This window comes from Agelaius tricolor, unplaced genomic scaffold, assembly GCF_023055355.1.
Source record: "Agelaius tricolor isolate 1412-34295 unplaced genomic scaffold, bAgeTri1.0.p SCAF_27, whole genome shotgun sequence".
NCBI lineage: Eukaryota > Metazoa > Chordata > Aves > Passeriformes > Icteridae > Agelaius > Agelaius tricolor.
Genome location: NW_027269287.1, coordinates 252,574 through 274,513, shown reverse-complemented (window position 1 = coordinate 274,513; position 21,940 = coordinate 252,574). Strand labels below are relative to the sequence as shown.

General features: G+C 38.8%; 1 protein-coding gene across 3 annotated transcripts in view; it reads right to left on the bottom strand.

Moving 5' to 3' along the window:
• Positions 1 to 2,509: 2,509 nt before the first annotated feature.
• EPB41L4A (erythrocyte membrane protein band 4.1 like 4A) overlaps positions 2,510 to 21,940 on the bottom strand; it is a 118,691-nt gene continuing 99,260 nt past the window's right edge. For all 3 annotated transcript variants that reach the window (XM_071448556.1, XM_071448555.1, XM_071448557.1), the window contains 7 exons: positions 20,260 to 20,337; positions 15,797 to 15,916; positions 10,394 to 10,441; positions 9,734 to 9,802; positions 8,750 to 8,860; positions 7,651 to 7,732; positions 2,510 to 6,601 (listed from right to left, as the gene is read on the bottom strand). In XM_071448556.1, the coding sequence (XP_071304657.1) occupies positions 6,473 to 6,601; positions 7,651 to 7,732; positions 8,750 to 8,860; positions 9,734 to 9,802; positions 10,394 to 10,441; positions 15,797 to 15,916; positions 20,260 to 20,337 (637 nt within the window). In that variant the 3' untranslated portion in view covers positions 2,510 to 6,472. The remainder of the gene's footprint in view (positions 6,602 to 7,650; positions 7,733 to 8,749; positions 8,861 to 9,733; positions 9,803 to 10,393; positions 10,442 to 15,796; positions 15,917 to 20,259; positions 20,338 to 21,940) is intronic.

Sequence of the window (21,940 nt, the reverse complement as noted above, 5' to 3'; positions counted from 1 at the left end):
GTAATGAAACTCCTCCAGGTTGGCCATAATGCTCTTGAAAGTAATAAAATCTGAAAGTTTCATCAACGAAATGTGAGAATCTGCTTGAGCAACACAGATGCACTGAATCCTTTACCCCTGCTGCTGGTAGGAAGTGAGCCTGTGAAATCCATCCACAACTTCTGCACCCCAGGCACTGTGGGCAAGGTGGGCACTCTGTGTATGAATCTCTCTCTGGGTAGAGAAAAAAGTTGGTGTAATCCATTACTAGTAAAGTGTCCAGTAACAGGGCTGCTGCTTGTTTTCCAACATAAAATTATTAAATCATGTGTATTATTGGCCTACTGTTCCCAGAGTGTTTTCTAATGTGCACGAGTTAGTACTACAGAAATTTCTGTTGATTCCCACTAGCCAGAAAGTGTTATTACTGCCACTAGCCTGTAGTTATTATCTGAATTCTTGCTTAGGTGGGCAGAAGGCTCTCTTACAGACAGGCTTCCTAAAAATTAGATTTGCAAATTTTACCTTTTCGCCCAAGGGATGAGGGGAAGCTCGTCTTTGTAATATTGTAGTAGTGTTGGGGATTTAGAGGATGTTCCTGCAAAGAGCTGTGTGCTACATGTGTCTCACATTGTGTGTTTATTTTTTCCTTAGGAACAATTGCTAGAACCAGCCTGAGAGCAATGCCTGTCTATTGAAACACTCCTGCCTAAGAAACAAAAAAACTGTTTAAAAGATGGACTACTAAGCCTCCATGTAGTAATACAAAGTGCATTTAACTGCATTGTGTCAGTGTCTGGTAATGTTTATGTAGACAAAGAAATAAAGATTTATGTTTCTCTTCTCAGAATTTTTGTCTTTTCCAAGCTTCAGTGCTTCTGTTTCAGAGTTCAGATGTCTTTGTGTTATTGTTGGGATACCAACAATCTCTGTATGAAACAAAGCCTAGGAGTGAGTTGGGATGTGATGATTTAAACCATGGTGTCCTGCAGTATTTGGAGATAGAGTTGGCTGAGATTTGTATTGTAAGCAAAAGTAGAAATTGAAAAAGTAAAAATTCAGCAAACCTGGGTTTAAAAATAGCAGGAAAGGTGTTTATCCAACATGGAGAACGTCAAGCTTGGTTTATTATCACCTTGACCATCTACATCATGTGGTACTTCAGCATAACTTGGACTGAAATACTCTTGAGATAATTGGGATTGCTGCTTATTTTCCTAGGAAGACTTAACATGGTTTATCAGAAGAACAAAGGCTTAAATTGTGTATCTTTCACTGTGATTTTTCAGTACTGAATGTAAGCATGTTAATACTTCTAAGTGCAAGGTTGTTTTTAGTTTGTCAAGAGAGAAGGAGGTTTAGACAAGAGTAATTATTTTTAAGAGATCCAGCTTGTAATTATGGGATGTACTTGAAAGTTTAGGGTTTTTATTAGGGATTACATTCCCTGAAGATACCATCTGTTCAGGAGTTCTGCTTGTGGGCCTTTGTTCCTGAAGTGTAAGACCAAGATGAGTAGCATTTTAAAATTTAAAAAAAATCTCATGAGCTACAGCTAGTGACAGGATTTGATGATTGGTACCTAACCCCAGGGTTAGATACTTGATTGGTATCAACCTCAGGGTAAACTTCCTTTCAACTAAAAAAGATGTAGAACCCCAAGCTTTAATATGTAATGCAGGTGTTACAGTGGGGTAGAACAAGAGAAAAGTGAGCTACATGGAGCAATAGGTGCGTGCAAGGGTCACAGATTACTTAAATAATAATGCTGGTAAATATGAAGTACGATGTTAAACATTAGGACTGCCTTTTGCTTTGTATGACTGGCTAACTGAATTGCACCCTTGAAAAAAACATCAGAGTATAAGAATCTGCTCAGCAATAAAAACTGAAGAGAAAGGATAAGGTATTCATATTCTGGAACAACCTACTACATGCACTGAAACCCTGCTTTGCGGGAACTTGGTGGACACCATGTGCTCCTGGGAAGTAGAAAAAATAAATCTTTCGGAGTTTGGTTATTTTTTGCTTTTGTTTCTGCTTTACTAAACTCCTTTATCTTGACCTACAAGGATTTTTTCCATCTAATTCCCTTGCCCATCCTGTTAAGGAGGGGAGTGATAGAGCAGCTTGGTGGGCACCTGGTGTCCTGCCAAGGTCAACACACCACAGGTCTTACTAAGGAGAACAAATACAGGAATAAAAACAGACACATTAAGGAGAGAGTGTCTGCCACACTGGCTCTGTATCTGTGTTTTTGCTTTGACAGCTTACATAGTCTGCTGCTTCCTCTCTGGTGATTTTTAGGTGAGAAAGGAAACTGGTATAGATGTGCACTGGAAATGCAAAGCTTACACTGACAACTTCCTGCTACAAGATAAAATACTTAATCTGGAGAAGCTGTATCCTCAAGTGGATTTTAATTGGTACTACACCTGTTTTTACCAGATGGTGGTGTCAAATGAATCTGTGTTTCTGAAGGCTTTGCTCCTTAGTGTAATGTAAATAAGACACACAGGCAACCATGCAATGCCCTAAAAATTCAAGTTTTACTTGACTTTTAAATAACCTGGACACAAGTATTGACACAGCCATCTACCAAACTCATTTTAAAATAAAGCACACAGTTGCTTCATGAATACCTAATGTATATGGAACAAATGTATCACATTGGTATGTTCATGTATGTTGTCTTCAAACACCTTTCTAAGGGGTTCTGAATTAAACAAATCTTCCCAAAAGAAAACATGCTATCTCTTCAGTTCAATATCCACCTGCATAAAGGGAATGACTTTGGCAACTTAAATAGTAATGACTTTGCAACAAACATCATCAATATAATGAGCTTGGTTAGAATACAAGTTGCAGAGTTAGTGGTAAGAGGTGCAGTGTAGAAAACAGCATGTCCAGGCTAGTTCCAAATGAAAGAAACCAACCAACTAAGCAAGGGAACCAGTATAGGATATACTACAGTCCTTTTGTGCTGTGGTTAACAAGCCCTCTTTATTGTATAAAATACATGTTTTGCAAAAGGTTGTGCAAATATGTTGCAATTGTTGCTAATTAGTGAGAGTTCTATAACTTACCAATGCTTAGCACTTATGGAAGTCTCAGAAAAGGTAAAGGCAGAGGCACAAAGTTAAAATCATTGGCCTGAAATCAGTTCAGGAGAATTAAGATGAGAAGGCCTCAAATACCAGTCCTTTGTCCAAGTGAGCAGGGGTCTGTGTATGGCATTCAACCCCAGGGTAAACTTCCTGACACTGTTACAGATCTCATGTCTTTTGCCTGATTCATCAGGATGTACAAGGATTTTAGACTGACATCCAGACTCCAGATCTGAAAATGCAACTGCCTCTAGGCACTGAACGCCCCAGGAGAGCTGGGGAAGGGTAGCAACAGTGGAGAGGGCAAGGTGTAGCTCAGAGCTGTAAGAGGCTGATCACTTAGACATGTAGAGCTGGTTTAGGTGTAGAAGGCATAGCTGTGACACAGTGTTTTCAGTGATTGATCACTTGTGTGTGTGTATCTCTCACAAAAATATCATTTAAAAAGGTGCTTTTCCTCAAATGATTGAGGAAAAGAAGCTTGAAGGGAAAGGAGGATCACATATATGAAAGAAACTTGTTTTTCTGTACTATTAGCTGACAGTGATATCCTTGTTGCAAGTTTTGCCTTGTTTTGGCACAACAAAACATTTGGAAAATGTGTAATAGAGGCATTATATCTTTAGTCTTTTGTGGACACAAAACTGGATTGTAGTGGCCCAGGCTAACATCAGACTTGCCAAAAACCTGCTTCATCAGGGAGAAGATCACTAACTCAAATCTAGGGCTCTCTCTGTAAACTTCTCATCTAAAAGCAAAAAAGTTGGCTTGATTACAAAACAACTCTCCAGTGACTTGAGAATTTAAACCTTTCACTACTAGACTAGACAAGCTATTTTCTGATGTAGTGCAGTAAGTAAAATACCATGCACTTGGCTGAGGGTATCCAGCAATAACACACAAAAGGCCCACAGGAAGATGAAAGCATACAGGAAAACATGAGGTTTGATATAAACCTTTGATCAATATTTAAAGACTGGCAAGATAGGTACACTATGTACAGATAATTCTCAATAACACAAATCCCCCTGCAGTAGTAGATATGTGATACTTACCTGTGCTGGGTAAGGATAGCAAACTTATAGTAATGATTAGAAAGCACCAAACTATAAGCAAGTGTGTAATGCTCCAAGCTGGAATACCTTCTCAAAGGAACAAGGAGCAGCTTTCATTGCTGATACTAATCAGTTCTTGTATAGTTTGTCATTTTTCAGTTGCCTTCCAAAAGATTGTGATGCTCTCCATTAAGCCATTTTGCCATGGTGATTTCTTTTTCCTAGGGGTTGATCAGGGTTTTTTGTTGTGGTTTGGGTTTGGATTTTTTTTTTTTTCATTTTGGTTTGGTTTGTTTTTTTGTTTTGTTTGGGCTTTTCTTGACTGTTGTTCTTGACAGTACTACACAAGGTCATAAACAGATCCTACAGGATCACTTTAAATTGGAGCAATGAAGCCATTTAACAAACTTAAAAAGCTGAGTAAGTACTTTAAACCAAGCCCAACAATGTCCTAGAATTAAATCCACAGGAAATTCAAAAAATTTTAAAGAATCTCCATGAAAACTGAATTTTTACTACATGAATTTTTTTGATCTTGCTCTTTCCTTCCCTTAGATTTGTTTACTGAGACTGTAGAAGCAGAGCTGTCCCAAGTAAATGACCAAAGAAAAGTATTTGTTAAGTGAATCTGCCTTCCCTGCAGCACTTGCTAACCTAGAGACCACTCCATACTGTGATAGGAATATATAAACTGTATGGCGGCCACCCTGGCTAGTAACATCCACCTGACCACTTCACATCGTGAAACAATGAAGAATCAAAAAATAAAGTGGAAAATAAAACACATTGTACAACATTTTGCTTACCGGTTTAGTCAGTTAAAATGTGTATTATAATCCCATGCCTCTTGTAAAGTGTAACTTAAACACCTTATGCTAACTCCAGTTCTCAAGCAGTGTTGCTTTTCTGACAGGGCTGCAATTCCCTGGTGTTGCTTGGACTGGAAGACACAGGATCACTGCAAATCTCTGTGGGTTGTGAGGGTTGAATGTAGAGAGGACAGATGTAGAAAGGCACATGAGCTGCTACAGCTGTTTGTGACACTGTGTGACAAATTCAGTACTTAGTTCAATGATTACACTTAGCAAAAAATTACTTCCACAACACAAAGACTTTGCTAAGCTCCCTAGCAAGTCAGCAACACCTGAAGGTTCATCCATGGGCTGACTGTGGACAAATGGGAGGCAGAGAAGTGATTTTCAGATATATGTAAGAAGTGATAGGACAAGAGGAGAACCAGGCATCACTTCAGATATATATTAGAAGATAACCCACTCAATGTGCAGCATCATTAAAACTTAGTATTCCTACCATGACAATAGAAAAAAAATTATAGTTCTCATACCTGAAATACTGCCTTTGTCATTTTAACATAGTAGAAATGGCTCAGAGAAAAGTGTCAGATTATTTTATATGAGATATTAAGACAGATTTTGCTAATCTAGATTAAAAAAAAAAAAGGCGCTATTTTCTAGCTGTTTTAGATACTACTCCACAAGTTTCATTTAACCAGCACTGAAGTGCCTTGTTAAGCAGTCTTAACACAGTGGGTCAATTTATCTTCCCCAGTTTCCAATGTGCTTAACTACAAGCTGGTAAATGTATTTCTGGGGTATGGAATGTTCATTTAAATAGTCTCTCTACACAAAAGGACATTCAAAATTTAGAACACTTAAACCTGCCCAAAGCAAAGTAAGTCTGTATCATCTCTGGAATGCACTGCTACAGCATGTTACAGAGTCTACTGTTTTTGAGCTAAAATGGGTTGAGTCAGATTTTGTCAACAACACAAGCATCTGTTACTGTGCTAGGTTAAAATAACTCTTGTAAGAGCTATCTGTCCTTATGTCTCAGAACATAAGTTGATCCCCATATAAATTGTGAAGATAATTTCCCCATATCACACTGTATTGCACAATTGACCAAAAATATTACTAATTTACTTATCTTGAAGCATCTGATCCTGATCATGTCAGTTAACAGTCACTTCTTGGAACAAGGCTATTCAGTTACAGAGCAGACCATGAAGCCTGTTTTGTTGCAGCAATTTTTTTGTTGTTGTTCATTTTTTGGAAATTTAACTACTGATCTTTCAGTTTTGAAAAGACTTTTGGTTTTGGTTGTCTATCAGGCAGCTTGTCCTCAATCAGTCACACCTCTAGAATGGTGTTGGTGATAAAACCATTGCTTGGTCTTCCCAGCAAGCAGGCTGCACTGCCAGGTGTTCTGAAGGAAAGACCACCACGTCAACTTCAGTTCCTTCTCTTGCACACGTAAACAAATTCTCACTTTCCAAAGACCAAAATCCATTCACCATCTTCAATTCATCAGTCAAGTCTCCACCTTGAAGCGTGACACCTGTACAGTTTTTACAATCTTAGTGTTGGGTTTTCCATCAACATTATTAGTGGATAGCAGAGATGGTTCTTCTATCAGGCTGTCCTTAGATCCTTTCTGCCTCTGAAGAGAATAAATTAAACATGTTGTTGAAAAGATACAGAAGAATTTAAACATTGTATTTTGCTAACTTGCTATGAAAGCCTTAGGCTATGGTATGGCAATTCATGTATACGTATATATACGTGCATCAGGAATATTAAAGTCTCTACATTTGTTTGATCAAACAGAACTTTTTTCCCTTCTTGCCTCCTGCTAGCTGCTACCCCTTTGTGCTATTGCCTATTCAGGAAATGCCATGTTGATATTTAGCAAAACACTGCAAGTAAACACCCACAAGGAATTAAATGTCCACTGTCGTGAGGGAGCCTGGGGCAGAGGGAAAAGAGAGGTGTTTGTACACACTGAACATTTTAACATTACTGGTATGGTAAGTTAGGTGTCTGGAATTCTCCCTTCCATGTTTTGGTTCTCCTTTTGTGTGTTTGTACAAAAGACCTGTGAGTGCTTTTGAATAGAATTTGCTTCTCATATTCTGAGCTCAATAAAACCATCAAAACTGAGAGATATGGTAGTGTAATATATGATGAAAGACAGTGATTAAGTTAGATTAAAAAAAGGCAATTTCTGTCCTTTTTAGATTTCAATAGCCTAAAAAATTATTTGGGGGGAGGAGGTGGTGGGGGGAATAAAAGAGAAAGGAAAATAAAAGAAGCTCTGTTTCAAGCCCAAGCAACAAAACTCTTCAGACAACCTCTAAAAGAGATTAATAAATGATGTGATTACACCTGCATCACAACCACACCTGCATAATTCAAGAAGTGGTAAAAGTCAGTTTTCCTTCAGTGACAAGCAGAGATGCATCTTAGGAATGCATCAGATGGGAAAGAGTTCTCCAACAGCAGGAGCAGGTGTTCACAGGGGCATATGCTACAGAAGTACATGTATTTTGGAATACAAACAAAGTGTAAGTAAAATACAAAAATTTGATTTAAAAAAAAATCTCGTCTTTATTTTTCACTGTAAATCAAAGACTATCTTAAATAAAGCACTAGAGTCCCACTTCTCCCTCCAATAAAAAGGAAAATTGAAAAGGGTGTACAATCACTAACCTGTTGAGTCAGCTGGATGCTAGGAACTTTCCCATCTGAAGATCGTGTAACAGGCAGTGGAGGGACCAGATCAGTTTTGACACTGGAATTATGATATCACAAAATGGATGTTGCTTTAATGAGGTAAACTATAACTGTGCAGAGGAAGAACAATGAAACTGACACAGACTATTGATCTGAAAGGCTTCTATCACCTGACTTAGGACATCTGAAAGCTGTCATGCTGATCCTCTGTGGGCACCTTCAGGGTATAGCCCATCCCATTCCTGTCTTTTCCTGGTCTTCGGAAGGAGCCCAAATTGATACAACATCATTGAATAACTGAATGGTTTGATTTTGGAGGGACCATAAAGATCCTCCAGTTCCACCTCCTGCTATAGGCCTGGATACCTGCCACTATCCCAGGTTGCTCAGAGTTCCCTCCAGCCTGGTCTTGGGCACTTCTAGGGAAGGGGCAGCCACAGCTGCTCTGGGCAACCTCTGCCAGGGCCCAGCCACCCTCATGGCAAAGACAAGTCTCACAAGAAATCATTGGTGTGCCACACCTCCTTCAGAGTGCTATCCAGCTAAAACTAGTTTTCCAGGCTGGGACTGTTTTTCATATTTTTATGGCCTTGCTGCAACCAAAAATGGGGCTATTACTTTTCCATTCATCAGTACTCTTCAACCTTCTAGGGAAGACTGATCCACCAGTTGATGAAAGGGGTTGTACTAGAGTTCCCATGAAAAAAATTACAGGCCAAACACTGATAACATCTTAACTCTATCAAGGATGAAGTTACTTGGAAAGCAACCCATAGATTCTCATCCCCGAAGCAGCTTTATGACCCACCACTAAAGACCAATACAGGTTTACTTCAGCCTTTTCAGTTTTTCTTCCTTTCAAATGGATCAAGAAAACCACTGTGGCTGAGAACAGACCATAAATGTTTTTGGAGTTGTTTCCTTTATGTTGAGCTCTGAAGACATACTATTCAGGGGGTCACCTGAACCCTGTGCCACCAACAAGCCACATTTCTGCAGCTTCTTACCACCATGACCTCTGTCAACTTTTGGGCTGCACTAGACTAGTTCAGTGCTAATAACCATGTTCACATACTTCACTTCAGACAGGACAGATCTCTCCCCATCGGAGCACTGGGACCGCCGGTACTGCCGGTAGCTGCGAGGGGAGTGCGAGTGCCGGATGCGGATGGGGTCGCCTTGAGTCCTGAGAGAGACACAGAATTCACAACAGGGCTTGGTAAACCAGATCTTTGGCACAGAACACAAATTCAGCTGCAGACTGAGTCTTCGCATTTTGTACTGAAGTGTAACAGATGGCTTCTTCTTGCACTGGCTGAATTTAAAGGGCTGATGCTTCTTTTTAGAAGTCTGCACTTGGAATTCAATGCTTTAAGAGAGCAGAGGTCACAAACTGGCATGCCCATATTTGAGAATGGAACTTTAACGAAGAACGCATTAATTCATATGTCCTTAACATCAGCCTTTTCTGCCTGGTGGTGTTTGGAAGTACATTATAATGCAACCCAGGATCCCATTTGTGCCACATTCAAGCTGCTTGCCCTGACACTTGGAATCCCAAATGGGCAATTATTGCAGTGAAATGGATGTTGGTTCTTAAGGAAATAGCTATGCCCTGGCAGCTGCCCATGACAACCCAGGGAAGGGGTTGCAGAGATTAAAGAGTGCCTTGGATGATTGGAATATTTAAAACAAAGAAGAAGTTTAGGAAAAAAATTATTTTCTTGTTTGCATTCACTTCTTTCTGGTTCTGTAGTTTATAATATAAATTTCATGGCTAGCATAGGGAGACATACAGAACATACAGATACCTTCATGAGTGTGTGGAATAGATTAGGAGAGATTAAGATGGGTTTTTTTTCTTATTTTGAAAAGTAAAAATATTTGATTTAAGATTATTAAGTATCCCCACCCAACCCATCCTAGGGGAGTATTTGGAATAGATATGAGCTTATAGATTATATGTAAACCCATTCCTATTTCAGTAGGACACAGTTCACAGTAAAGTAAAAAAAGTGGGCTTTTATATTCACAAAAAATAAATTCTGACCAAACTCACTCTACTTTAGTGTATGGAATTTCTTTCAATTGCTCCTCAGATAGGCCAGATGGATCCACAAGCTCCTTCCTATAAAGGGTTAGGAAAAGTAAAAACTGTAACATTAACTGTGAAGTGCAAAAATTTTTATTCTATTTGGCTAAAAAGATTTACTAAAACAAGCTGTTGTCAGCCCTGAAGCTATCTTGACATCAAAATAGGACACTTATTTTGAAATAAGTATAACTTCACCTTGATTGCTTCAACTGCATGTCTCATCCTGTTCTACCTTCTTCTCACTTCCCTGCAAATCTGATCTTGTTGCTTCACAATATCATGAACATTATGTGTGCTGAACAGTGAACATGCTTTGGAATTGCTAAATATCTTCCTAAGGGGTAATGGGGTATCATGCTAAAAGTGTCAATATTGACATTTTGGAAACCACACAGGAATAAATCTCTAAAATTAGGTATTGTTCTTTAATAATTCATTTACATACAATGGTCATCTTTATTCAGTGCACTCAGTGACCTGCAGTATCTTCTACACACAGGAGGTCATTAACATATATATAATTTACTGAAACTAAATCAGTGTAGTGCCACAGTGGACGGGATTTTAATAACTACATTAAAGGCAAACCAAACATCTCTCAGACCCTACAAGGACCGTACTTACTGAATATGTTTCCACAGTTCTTCTTTAGCTTGTACATCTGGGCTTCTCCTAAAAATATCAACAAAGAAAACAAAGGCTCAGCTGTGAAAACCATTGTCTGACCATGTTGCTGTCCAAATAACTTTTAACAGCACAGACCCTGCACAGAAATCATGATAAATATAATCCACCAGTGACTTCAATTTTAAGGTTTGTTATCTCAGAAAATTCATTAAACTTCATCGCTGTATTTCAACTGAAAAGTCATTTCTTGAATGACAGGCTCTCAATCACAATTCCAGTTTCACCAGCCTTTAGCAAGAGTGTACATAAAATATAAACAACAGCAGAATTCCCCAAGCCAAATCACTGCCCAGTCGCTGCCAACACTTATCCCTCCAAGGACAGCACATTTTGGAACAACACTTCTGAAAATGTTCTGAAAAAGGCCCTCAGAAATGTCCTGTGGCCCACAGAGCCCTTGGTGGGCAGAAGGAAGCACAGGCCACAGGCCACAGATCAGCAATCCCAGCCATTACCCATGGACACCACTGGGAAAAACCTGAATGAAACAACTCCACTGCAATCACAGTGCAGCCTCTCTCTTTCTGGTCATCTCCAAAAAAGGTTTCTGCTCAATTTATGTATTTTTGGTGTCCAATACAAAAAAAAACCCCAGCAACAAACTAATCAAACTAGCAACTATGCCTACTTATACACCCAAATATTTCAGCAAGTATTCAATTCACACACAAAGAATTTACCAAAAATGGTAATCTCCCTGTTGCAGACATAGAGATGGAGCAAAGCAAGCCTGAGGGGCAGGTTTCGCATTTTCTACTAAATCACAGAATAGATGCTTCTAACTAGAACCCCTTTATTTTTACTTTTCTTTTCCTTCTCTATTGCAAGGTAAGTGCAAAACCACCACTGTTGTTTAAGTTGCACCTGGAATTCACCCAAACCCATTCAGAGTAATAGATAAGTAAAGATTTTAGACAGTGGCAAGGACTACATTTGCATTAACAGATCTGGTAACTCTTTTCCTTGTCATTATATAAGCTCAGTGTCAACAGCTAGATTGTTCCACACTATCTAAGATGTGAGGGATGCAACTTTTAGACACATACAGCACACATAAACACGCCCAAAGTTTCTCAAATACTAAGTCTTACACCATCAGGTCATACAGCCTGATCTTTTTTTCTCTTAGGCAAAAAGGCCCAACATATTCAAAGATGCTTTAGAAGGGATATTATCCAAATTTAGATGCAGATCAAGGAGGACAGCAGAGATCTGCATTTTTACCATGTTTGGCTTATTTCCAGACGTCAGCCTAGGAATAATGTTCAGAGACATCTATATTACAGTAAACACTATACAGCTGATGTAAACGCAGAATATTTTGGAATGGTGATGTTTTGGGATATTTTTTAGATTTTATAGGAGCAGAAGTTCTAGGTTCTTGACTCGGAACTTGACTGGTTTATAAACACCAGAGAAGGACCAAAGGGTTAAAAACAATCTAGCATTTATGTTTCCCTAGTGGGGCTAAAATTAATTAATGCATAACCACCTTAGGCTACAAGACTTTCCAGGCAGGATGATTCTCATCCTTGACAAACTGCTGTCCATTCCAGCTCCTCAGGTTCTCATGATGGCAACAGCTACAGCATGGGTGGTTTACAGTCCATTTGTTTTCTGTGTTCAGAGCTTTTTAAATATTTTTGTGTTTCTGTTTATTATAATGCATTAAGTTTTCTCTGATTTTCACTTCTATCTGTGCCTCCTGCTTTCTGTGACCAGCTCCAGTTATTTTGCTCTGTGATTTCTGCAATTTTCCCCTCTTCCATCCCTGCAATTACCCTAATAATAAAGACTTTGCTGTACAATACAATTTAGCAGTATGGCATCCCATGGGGAAAAAAAAAAGGGGGCTAAGTACAATACTCCTAATACTCCTTCACTCCTTCACCCTTCTTGCATTTACTTCTCTTTATTGCATCTTTCCATGCTGCATTTAACTCCCTGATGCAGTATATTCAGTGGCATTTAAAAGCCTTTTTCACCCCTCAGTTTTGAACTGATTTCTGCCCCCATGTAGCTTCCTGCTCACAAAATAGCAGCTGCAAACCCTGCGATCACCCTGGGGGGTGGAAGATAGGCATCCTCTTCTGGGGCTGAATAATCAGACAGCAGGGAATGTGAAAGCTCCCTGGAAATGCCAGCTTCTCCAGGGAGGCTTTGTCATGCTTACAAGCCCTAGTTTGCCTGAGGAAGCAAAGCCCCAAGGTTGCTCCCTAACCTAGGACCCGCACAAAGCAGGGTATTGTGCACACCACTGACCCATTTGATCAGCTCATGGCTTTTACTTATTCATGGAAATACAGCAGTTCAGGACCTGGCCTTAAGACTCAAGTATCACAAAAGCATCGTGTGAAGCCGCACCAACAGTAAGAAATATTAATTGTGGGGCAGCGTGGAAAGAGAGTGGTTAAAAAGGAAGACATCTTCATTTCTCCACTTTCTAGGAACTGTGCTTCCTGCTTTCTGTGACCAGCTCCAGGTATTTTGCTCTGTGATCTCTGCCACTTTCCTTCTTTCCATCCCTGCAATTACACTAATAATAAAGACTTTGCTGTACAATACCAATTTAGCAGTATGGCATACCATGGGGAAAAAAAAGAAAAAAGGGCTGAATACAATGATTCCTCAGACCAAACTTCTCTTAGACTTCACATCCTGCAACTAGTTATTTTCCATCCATTTAAGAAGTGTTACCATACTGGGATAGCCTTACAGCACTTATTCAGGTTAGCTCCCCACCAAAGGATATAAAGAAATATGATGCAGATAAAGTAACTTAATTAAGGCGTTTTCTTTCCAAAGGCCTGTTCCCCCTTTCTTTGAAAGTAAAACGACAGAAAGCTTACAAAAAGAAGAGTGAAATGTAAGATGAAATGTAGGTATTGCATATTCTGCACAGGACATTTGTGTTTGTATGGTTCTTAAGAGCCCACAACAAAGCAATTCTTCTGTTAAATCTTTAAAGTCAGATCACAATCCCTCTTTTACTTTGTTTTCATCTTTTTACTGTGATTTTTTTTTAAAACTCACTGGTTTGATATATAGGACTCAGATTGTCCTATCTCAGTATCTGAATCAATACCTTCTGGACAATTTGCATGCTAATAAGTTTCTCTAATGCACAAGAAACCTAATGGGACTTCCCAGTAAGTGACGAATCTCATGGGGGTTTTTTGTTTATCTTTTATTTCGTTTGCACAAGCTGGAACAGCTCTACACATTAATAAGGTCTACATTATTTTTTGTGCCTGCATCTGCACCCTTATTAATATTTCAGTTTGAGTCACAAATGGTAAATTTAAATAGCCATGGAATTTTATGGCCATTCTTCTTAATTAGAAAAAGCCCTTTGGCTACACAGATGTTTTACATGAAGTCTTGAAAATAAACCCTGTGGAACTAGAATTGGGAGCTCTCTGCATTTGCTTATTCCTTGAGGAGAAAGAAAGGTCAAATTCCTGTCAAATACTTTTATTCCCAAGACCAAGGAGACACTACCTTGCCACCACAAATGATTAATATTACTCATTATCAAGCAAATGAAATGCACTATACCAGGCACAGTAACAAACATTTCAGGCACTACTTCACATATCCAAAGGGAAGCTCCATTTAAAAATGCAATAATGGACTTACTGTGAAAGAATTACCTGTTCTACTAAATTTAAGGGTTTGTATCAATTTTTGAATGGGCAAGTTGAAATGACCATTTGACAACATTTAAAACCAAAACAACCATAACCTATGGAATTATGTTTCCTTTTCTTCTGAACTGTATCTAGTCAAGTAAACAAACAGCTGAGCCAAACTAAATGAAATACATTCTCTTATAATGTACTACATGTTAACAGTAAAATGCCTTTTACAAATTTATTTTCAAAAATTAGTTTGGGCTTATTTCATTGTGGGTTTGTTTGTTTTTGTGGGTGTTTTTTTAACCTGGAGAGTATGATAAAAAGGAGAAACTCATGAATAACTAAAAGAATAGCAAAAGGAAATGAGACACCTTCCAAAATCTTCAGGACTTCCTCATTTCTTTGCTTCCTCTTGGACCTTTTCTTTCAAAGTTAGATGATTAACATCTATGTGATTTTGCTGTAAGTAGTTTAAATGAAATATAACTCAGAATGTCACTGTGTTGGAAAATCAAAGCAATTTCATAAGTTAAGTTAACCACAAGAGGGAACCCGTGCAGTCCAAACAATGAGATTTACCTGGCCTGTGGGTAAAAAAGAAAAGTTGGCTACAAATTTAATTGTAACCATTATTAACTGAGTACATTTCCTAGTTTACAGCACTTTCTGTATATAATAAAACAAACCAAAATCAAATTAAATGAACTGTATTCGCTGGATTCCATACAAGTAAGCTTTAATATTCCTAAAGTTTAGTAATATATCATTGTATAATCACACCTAATAACACAAGACTTTTGCACAGCTGAAAGTGAACAAGTCTGTACAAAGCCTGTTAAAGAAGAAATTCCAATACTTGGATCTTTAAATTCTGTTCCTCATAAAGAAATAAAACTCTGCACTGTAAAACTGGAGACAACAAAGAGTTCTAGCGACATGGACAATTGAAGATAGAACTCAAGTGGATTTTAATGCTGGAAACTTCAATGCTGACTAAGATTTCAGTGATACCAAACAGTGTGTCTATGCCCCAAAAACAGGCCATTTTAGAAAAGAAATATAAATTAAAGGAAACCAACATTTTCATTAGCTTGAGAAAATTAATTTCAAAAGCTGATAACTTCACCATGTCAGAACAGGCTGTAAGCAGGAACAGCAGCGCCTGGCAGTACAGCTCCATCATGGAATCCTGACATTGAGATGCAATATATCACTGACTGCTGCTTGTCAGGGATAATTTGACATGGAAACATGAGCAGCTGCTTTCATCTGGAACACCACTGCAGATATTATATGATTAAACAGGTGTGCATCTATTCCATTAAAATGTTTGCAGCTATCAAGTAAAATCTCAATGCCTCCACAGACGTGCTGCCCAGAAAAGAGGAATCACTGTACTCATTACAGAACTGATGTTCAATGAGCCACAGAACCAGCCCGGACTTCTTCCCAGGTGATGGACAGAGTTTCTCAGAATCTTTGTTACAAACCCCTCTCTTCCTTATTTGTGCCCTAAAATTCAAATCACTAAACAAAAGCAATTTGACCACAAAGACAAATCTGCTAATGTGGGAATATGCCAGGTGAAAATCTCTGCTCCTCAGCAGCTGAGGGCCACCGCCACACTGGAGATATTCCTCCTGCTCTTTAACACGATTCAAGAGCCTTAATTTACACATCAAAGGGTTCAAGGGTTACATACGATCGAGATCTGTGCCTGGATCGCCGGTAGTTTGGATCTGCCTGGGTTTTCCCCTTCTGCCGCCGCAGCACAGCTTCCCACTGAGGAGCCGAGTCAACCATATCATTCTCCTGCCGCAATCTGCAAAAGAGGTACCAAGAGTTTAGTCTGAGGGCCCTAAGGGCAGGATGCTCTGAGAAGCAATGGGGTATTTCTACCCCCACCCCAGAAAATCTGCTCCTGCAATGCTGTACTTAACCTTTAATCTCGCTAAATTTTAACTAATACTCCCAAACTGCATTAGCGTAAGAACTATATAAAAGAAAACCTGCTGATTTGTTATTTAGAAACAGCATGAGCCAAAAATGTAATAATCCATGCCTTTAAGGACAGACCCACAACTTGCATTCTTCTTCCCAGTCCAGGCCACACATCTGGAATTTTTTCCCTGTTTACATATTCCACTCTACCTCATCTGTACCAAATGGGAGAAGACCCACATCATGCTACAAGGTTTTTCTACTACAACTTTCAGAATCACTTTATTGCAGCATGCAACTTCCGAGGATCCAGGGAAAAATCCACTCAGTGAGTCCCCACTCAGAAGAATCATCCTTTCATCCTGACCTGCAACAAAGCTCAGGATGCATGCGGATCTCCATGGCTCTCCATCCGCACCATCCCCTGAGGGTTTGGTCCCTGTCATGGCTTGTGTGGATCTAAATGACGTGCTATGCCTTTTATTCCTTCTTTTTTTCAGTTTTTTTTTTTTTAATCCATTAATTAATTGATGGAATGCATTACAGATTGAGCCAAATATCAAAATCCTGTCAACTCAGCACATTTGTCAGCAGGCTGCAGTGATTCCACAATGCCACAGTCCTCCAGGCAGATGCTTCCCACAGTTTTGAGGTTGCACATAAGACTGCTGAGATGAAGTGCTAAGGTAGTGGAGCAAATGGATATGTTTGTCACAGCAGTGAATTTAAAATTCAGCAGGGATTTCAAAATATCCCTGGAAAGCATCTCCCAAGTGTAGATTGTCTGATCGGATGGTATGGCTGGGATACTGGAGAAACCAGGGGGGAAGACTGACAGGTACAACAAATAAAGAAGCCAACACAGATAAAGGGATTACACTGGAGATGTAGGCAATGCAAAGTATGTTGTTGTTGCTCTTCACTTCAGATGTACTTTTCTCTTTGAGTTTTGAATTGTATCAGGCTAAACCAGCTACACAGGCTTCTGCTTTTCCTTTAATCAGATCTTCTCTTACATGCATAATGAATTTTGAGCTCAATCCCCAGCTACTGTAAACAGACACAACTCTACCAAATGGTATGAAGCATCTGGAGAAGACTGCAACCTCAGGTTTTGATTTCTAAGCAAATCTTTTTAAATCTGTAATCTGCTGACAGGTATTAACATAAACTTCTATCTAAGGATTTAGTAGAAAGACTCACACAGCAAGTAATGAGTTGTGATTTTCATCCCAAATAATCCAATTTGTGCAAACAGCAATCATCCCATATGGTAGAGACACCACCAACTGCCTCCCACACACGGCAGCCACTTGCACAAAAATACTGAAAATCTAAATATATAAAGTTAGCATTGCAGCTATTAAAACAAGTGATGTTAGCAAACTCAAAGTACTGTTGCACCACAGCAAAACTCTACTAGATGGAGACATGAAGAACATGCATTTTGCAGTTGCAAAGAAAGGTAGTATGCTCACATTTAACAAGGTAAAAGATGACCAAGGTACCACAATCTCTATATTAGATACATTATTTGAATGCAATGTTCAAATTCTAATCATTTTGGGGCAATTTTTTTAGGGTTTTGGTGACAGAAATGACAAAAAAAATGCTGAAAGAAATTTAACTCAAATCCTAATTTTCTATTTAAAGATATTTTTGAATAAAAACTGTTGCCCTTGCCCTAAAAGTCCATTACAGTTTTCCTTTCAAAGTTTTCACTGGCACAGGTTGCCCAGAGAGGTGGTGGCATCTCCATCCTTGGAGGTACTGAAAAGCTGCATGGGAATGGTACTGAACTACCAGCTCTTGGTGGCCCTGCTGGAGCAGTGGTTGGACCAGAGGACAGCCAGAGGTCCCTGCCAGCCTCAACCATTCAGTCACCCTCTAAATCTATCAGATGCATCTTCTAAGTGTAGCCAGGAAGGAAAGTATGCTTCAGTATGTACTGCCTGCTCCTTTAATCTATTTTTATCTACACAATAAATTTTGACCACAGCATTGAAAATGCAAATGCATTTCTTCTGTGATTGAAATATGCTCATCACAGGTTCTTCTTCACTTTCATATGAACATCTGCTTAGGAGAAAACATTTATATAATGGAGTGAAACCTCAAAGATTGAGATCAGGTAAAAAGATCTTCCCCAAGATTTTTCTAGTTTTCTACCTTCAGAAGCTCTATGTTTCTGGTTTTCTCTGATAATTTGTTTTCTTCTGGCAAATAGTTCACAGTGATCTCTTGTCATGTGAACAATATATTCTACTTTAATGTGATCAGAAGCAAACTTCTTTGGTTAATGTGAATATTCACTATTTTTTTTCAACAAAACAAACCACTTTTGTTTCTGGTTGTGTCAGGGACCTGATTACTGTACTGGGAAATAAATTGTATTAGTCTATGCAACAGCAGAAATTTGGGTAACAGCAGTTGCAAGCCTCATTATAATGTCCTATTTAACCCTGCTAGTGCTGGCTCATCTCTGAAAACAGGAAAGCTGCTCAGAGCCTCTGACCTTCCAGCTTGTTATGTTCCTGCTATGGCTGCTAACAAAATGCAGAAATTCATTATGACTGGTTGTTTTCCTGCACCTGCTCACAAGGAACAAGTCTTAGACTTCCAGCTCATTTAGTACTTGTTTAATCTAACACTGATAATGATCTTTTTTCTGGTCAGATTTCAAGTGATCACCTAAGAACAACAGATGCTCAAACATTAACATTTTTGTTGTATCTTCCATTTCTGAAAACGTGAAAAACTTAGAAACAAGCAAAAAAATTGATCTTTTTTTCTTTTTATTTTAATTCTTTTTTTCCATTAAGTGAGGAAGTGTGGGTAAAAGCCCTTTCATTCTTCAAAAAATGATAAGCAGTACTTAATCCTTCTTAAAATTCAGTCTTTATATTTCCAGGAGTTCTTAAAAACATTCTTGTGGTCAGTCTCTAATTTCTTTCACTTGCTTGTGGAGCTCCCTGCAGAAGGAGTTTCACAAGAGAAAAAAAACCTGGCAAGAGTGTTCTGGGAGAAAGGGATACAAAATACCATTTACTGCTGATCGCTGAAACTATATTCAGCATGTCATTTAAACTTCAGCTGGAAAACAAACCTTCCAGGCACACTAGGTTATTGTTAGCCTAGTACCCTACAAGACTGTGCTCTGATTTAGGCAAGCTTCAAAGAAATCTCGTGTCTCAGATGTGCTTTATGCCATCCCATGTGAGTGTCACAATGGTTTTTAATATTTCTTTAACTACTGCAAGTCATGCTGAAAATGTAATTATACTGCATACTCCTGCTGCACTATATAGCATGCAATTATTTCTCAGACCTTCCAGAGATGTGGAAATCATTTATCACTGAATATAAGACATGAAGAAATGATGGCAGCTCACGCAGACAGTAACTTGGAAACTTCGCCTTAAAACAGCTCCTCTTTTGTCTTGTTACATTTCTCTTGCACTGTGTTTATGCAATATGAGGAAATTCTATGTGCTTTTAAAAAGTATATTTTCAGAAATACCTCCAGGATATTGTGATCTCCAGTGCAACATAAAATACACAGCTTTGAAGGGAATTTATAGGAAATCAATAGTTATGTCCTCTTTTTCATACCAGCAAGAAGAGAAATAGAATATATAATACAGGACTTGTTAGCATCACTTGATATGAACTATTGCTGTCCTATTAAAACTTGATGCTGTACACATTTTAGGTTTGGACCCACACCTGACATTTCGGAAAACAAAATCTTTGCACAATTAAATACATGAATTTAAAAACAACATTGAGATTCATACCACTAAAAATATTTTTACTTCTCAACAGCAATTTTCTGCTTGAAAAAATCTGCACTTGAATTTGTGAGGTAAAAGTATATGCTGAGAATATCATTATCAAGATATTATCCACTTTATTTGCATTTATACCACAAGTCTTTTGTAAGTGTGCCCTGTACTTGATCTTGTGGTTCATTACTGAGCTCTTCCAAAGGAACAGGAGAGCAGGCATTCATTGCATAATGATGTATTCTGGCAATTATCACTCTTCTTTTTCAGAAAAGGGTCTTCAGCTGCCTCAGGAGGACTCTATTCACATAAAATACGTTAAATCCATTTTTACTATGTTTATCTGAGAAAAGTCCATCTCCATTTGTGTGTTTAATGTCTTCCTAAAGACATGAAATTCTTCATGTATTCCTGTGTAAAATATTTAATATATTGTCACCTGTTTCTCTTCTTCCGATGCTCTCTGTTGGAATTTTCGGATTCACTGCCACTGCTGGTGTTACAACGGGACCGCGACCTGGAGAAGAGAAAAGCAACATCTCAGGATGAATTTATCTACTAACACCAAAATTATTGCAGTGCTAAATGAGGAAAGAACAACACTGTAAAAACATTACTCAGAAAACCAGAATTAAAAGACTCTGGAGTGCTTTTCTACACCTGCAAGTCATATTATCTTTTTCTTATTAATTGATTGGGAAGAACTGCTCCAAAAGTAGTGCACCCAGACTGTAGTATCAGGTGAGTGCTGTTTTCATTTTGAATAATTTCACTGTTTCATTTATTTTTAAAAATTTTTATTATTTTATTGTTCAGCATTTTTGTTGTGAATGCCACATCAATTTGTTTCTTGGAGGTGTGAAATGTTGCATCTCTAATCTGTATGGCTCTTTTCTTCTTGCAGATTCTGGTACACCCAGCAGAAATGACCCAGAATTCTGTGTTTGCAGGCAAAACAAAATGCTCACAGGTCTATATATTCTATTCCCTTCAAATGTGTAAGTTCTTAAGTCCTTAGTCTTGGAGTCTGTGGAGTCTGTTCTCCTCTCTATGCTAAATCAGAAAATCATTAGTTCAAATGTCTCCCACTCAAACAAAAATGTGTTAGAAGAACAGGACAGCTAAAATCTAGAAAATCAGTTCAACCCAGCTTGTCTGAAGGGAGTGTTAGGCAGCATTGAAGAAACACCAGCACCAGCACTGAAGAGCACTAGCACTAGGATTCTGCTGCTCTTTATGGAAAAAAGAAGGCTGCACTACCTACAGGTAAACTCCTCTCTACTACCTGAGACCCTTAAATCTGTGACTCCATTTTGGAGCACACAGACCAGATGTCAGGGCTTTGGTCCTAGAATCCAGGACTCTGCCACTCTACCACTGGCTAAAGCTGGCACTCTCATCACAGTCTGGTTTGGACTATTTGCTCTTTCGTGTGAGGATGGCTTGGGAATAGTTGGATTTGATGATCTGGAAAAGGTCCTTCCCACCCTGAACATTTGATTCCAAAGACAGACATGTTTCTCTGCTATACTGACAGCCCAGCTGATTAATGAGGAAAGCTGGCTGATGTTAACAGGAGCTGGTCTACAAGGATTTAGGCTGAGTTGGAATCAGTGATGGTTTTGCTTCAATGGAAAACAGAATCTTTCCTCTGAGGTCTCTGGCCATGAAATAAGAGCTATAAGGGGATAACTCCTGATGATGCTGGTAGAGATATATATTTTCTTATGCCTCCTGGGTTTTCTTTCACTCTTAGTTGACATTTGTAAGAGGGCAGATTTGTTAAACTACACCTCAAACAAGCCAAGGAGACAAAGCAGTTCTTAGGTGTGAGTAACAGGTAAGGGGAAGCATTCAATGACAAGGTAGGAAGTGCCTGACTAGCACCTGCTCAGTGCATGTTCTAATGGTTTAGGAAGAAGAGCCCAAGCAGGATGAGAGAAGATTGTTCCCAGGGAACAGCACAGATGCAGCATGGAGCTGTTCTATCTGCTCAGGCACACATCATTCTGCTCTCTAGAGGACTATGTCACTCAGACACACCTGAGAGCCTCATTAAATTCTCCATAATACCAGTGAATTATAGTTGCCTCCAACAAATTGCTGAGCCTTTAAATCCC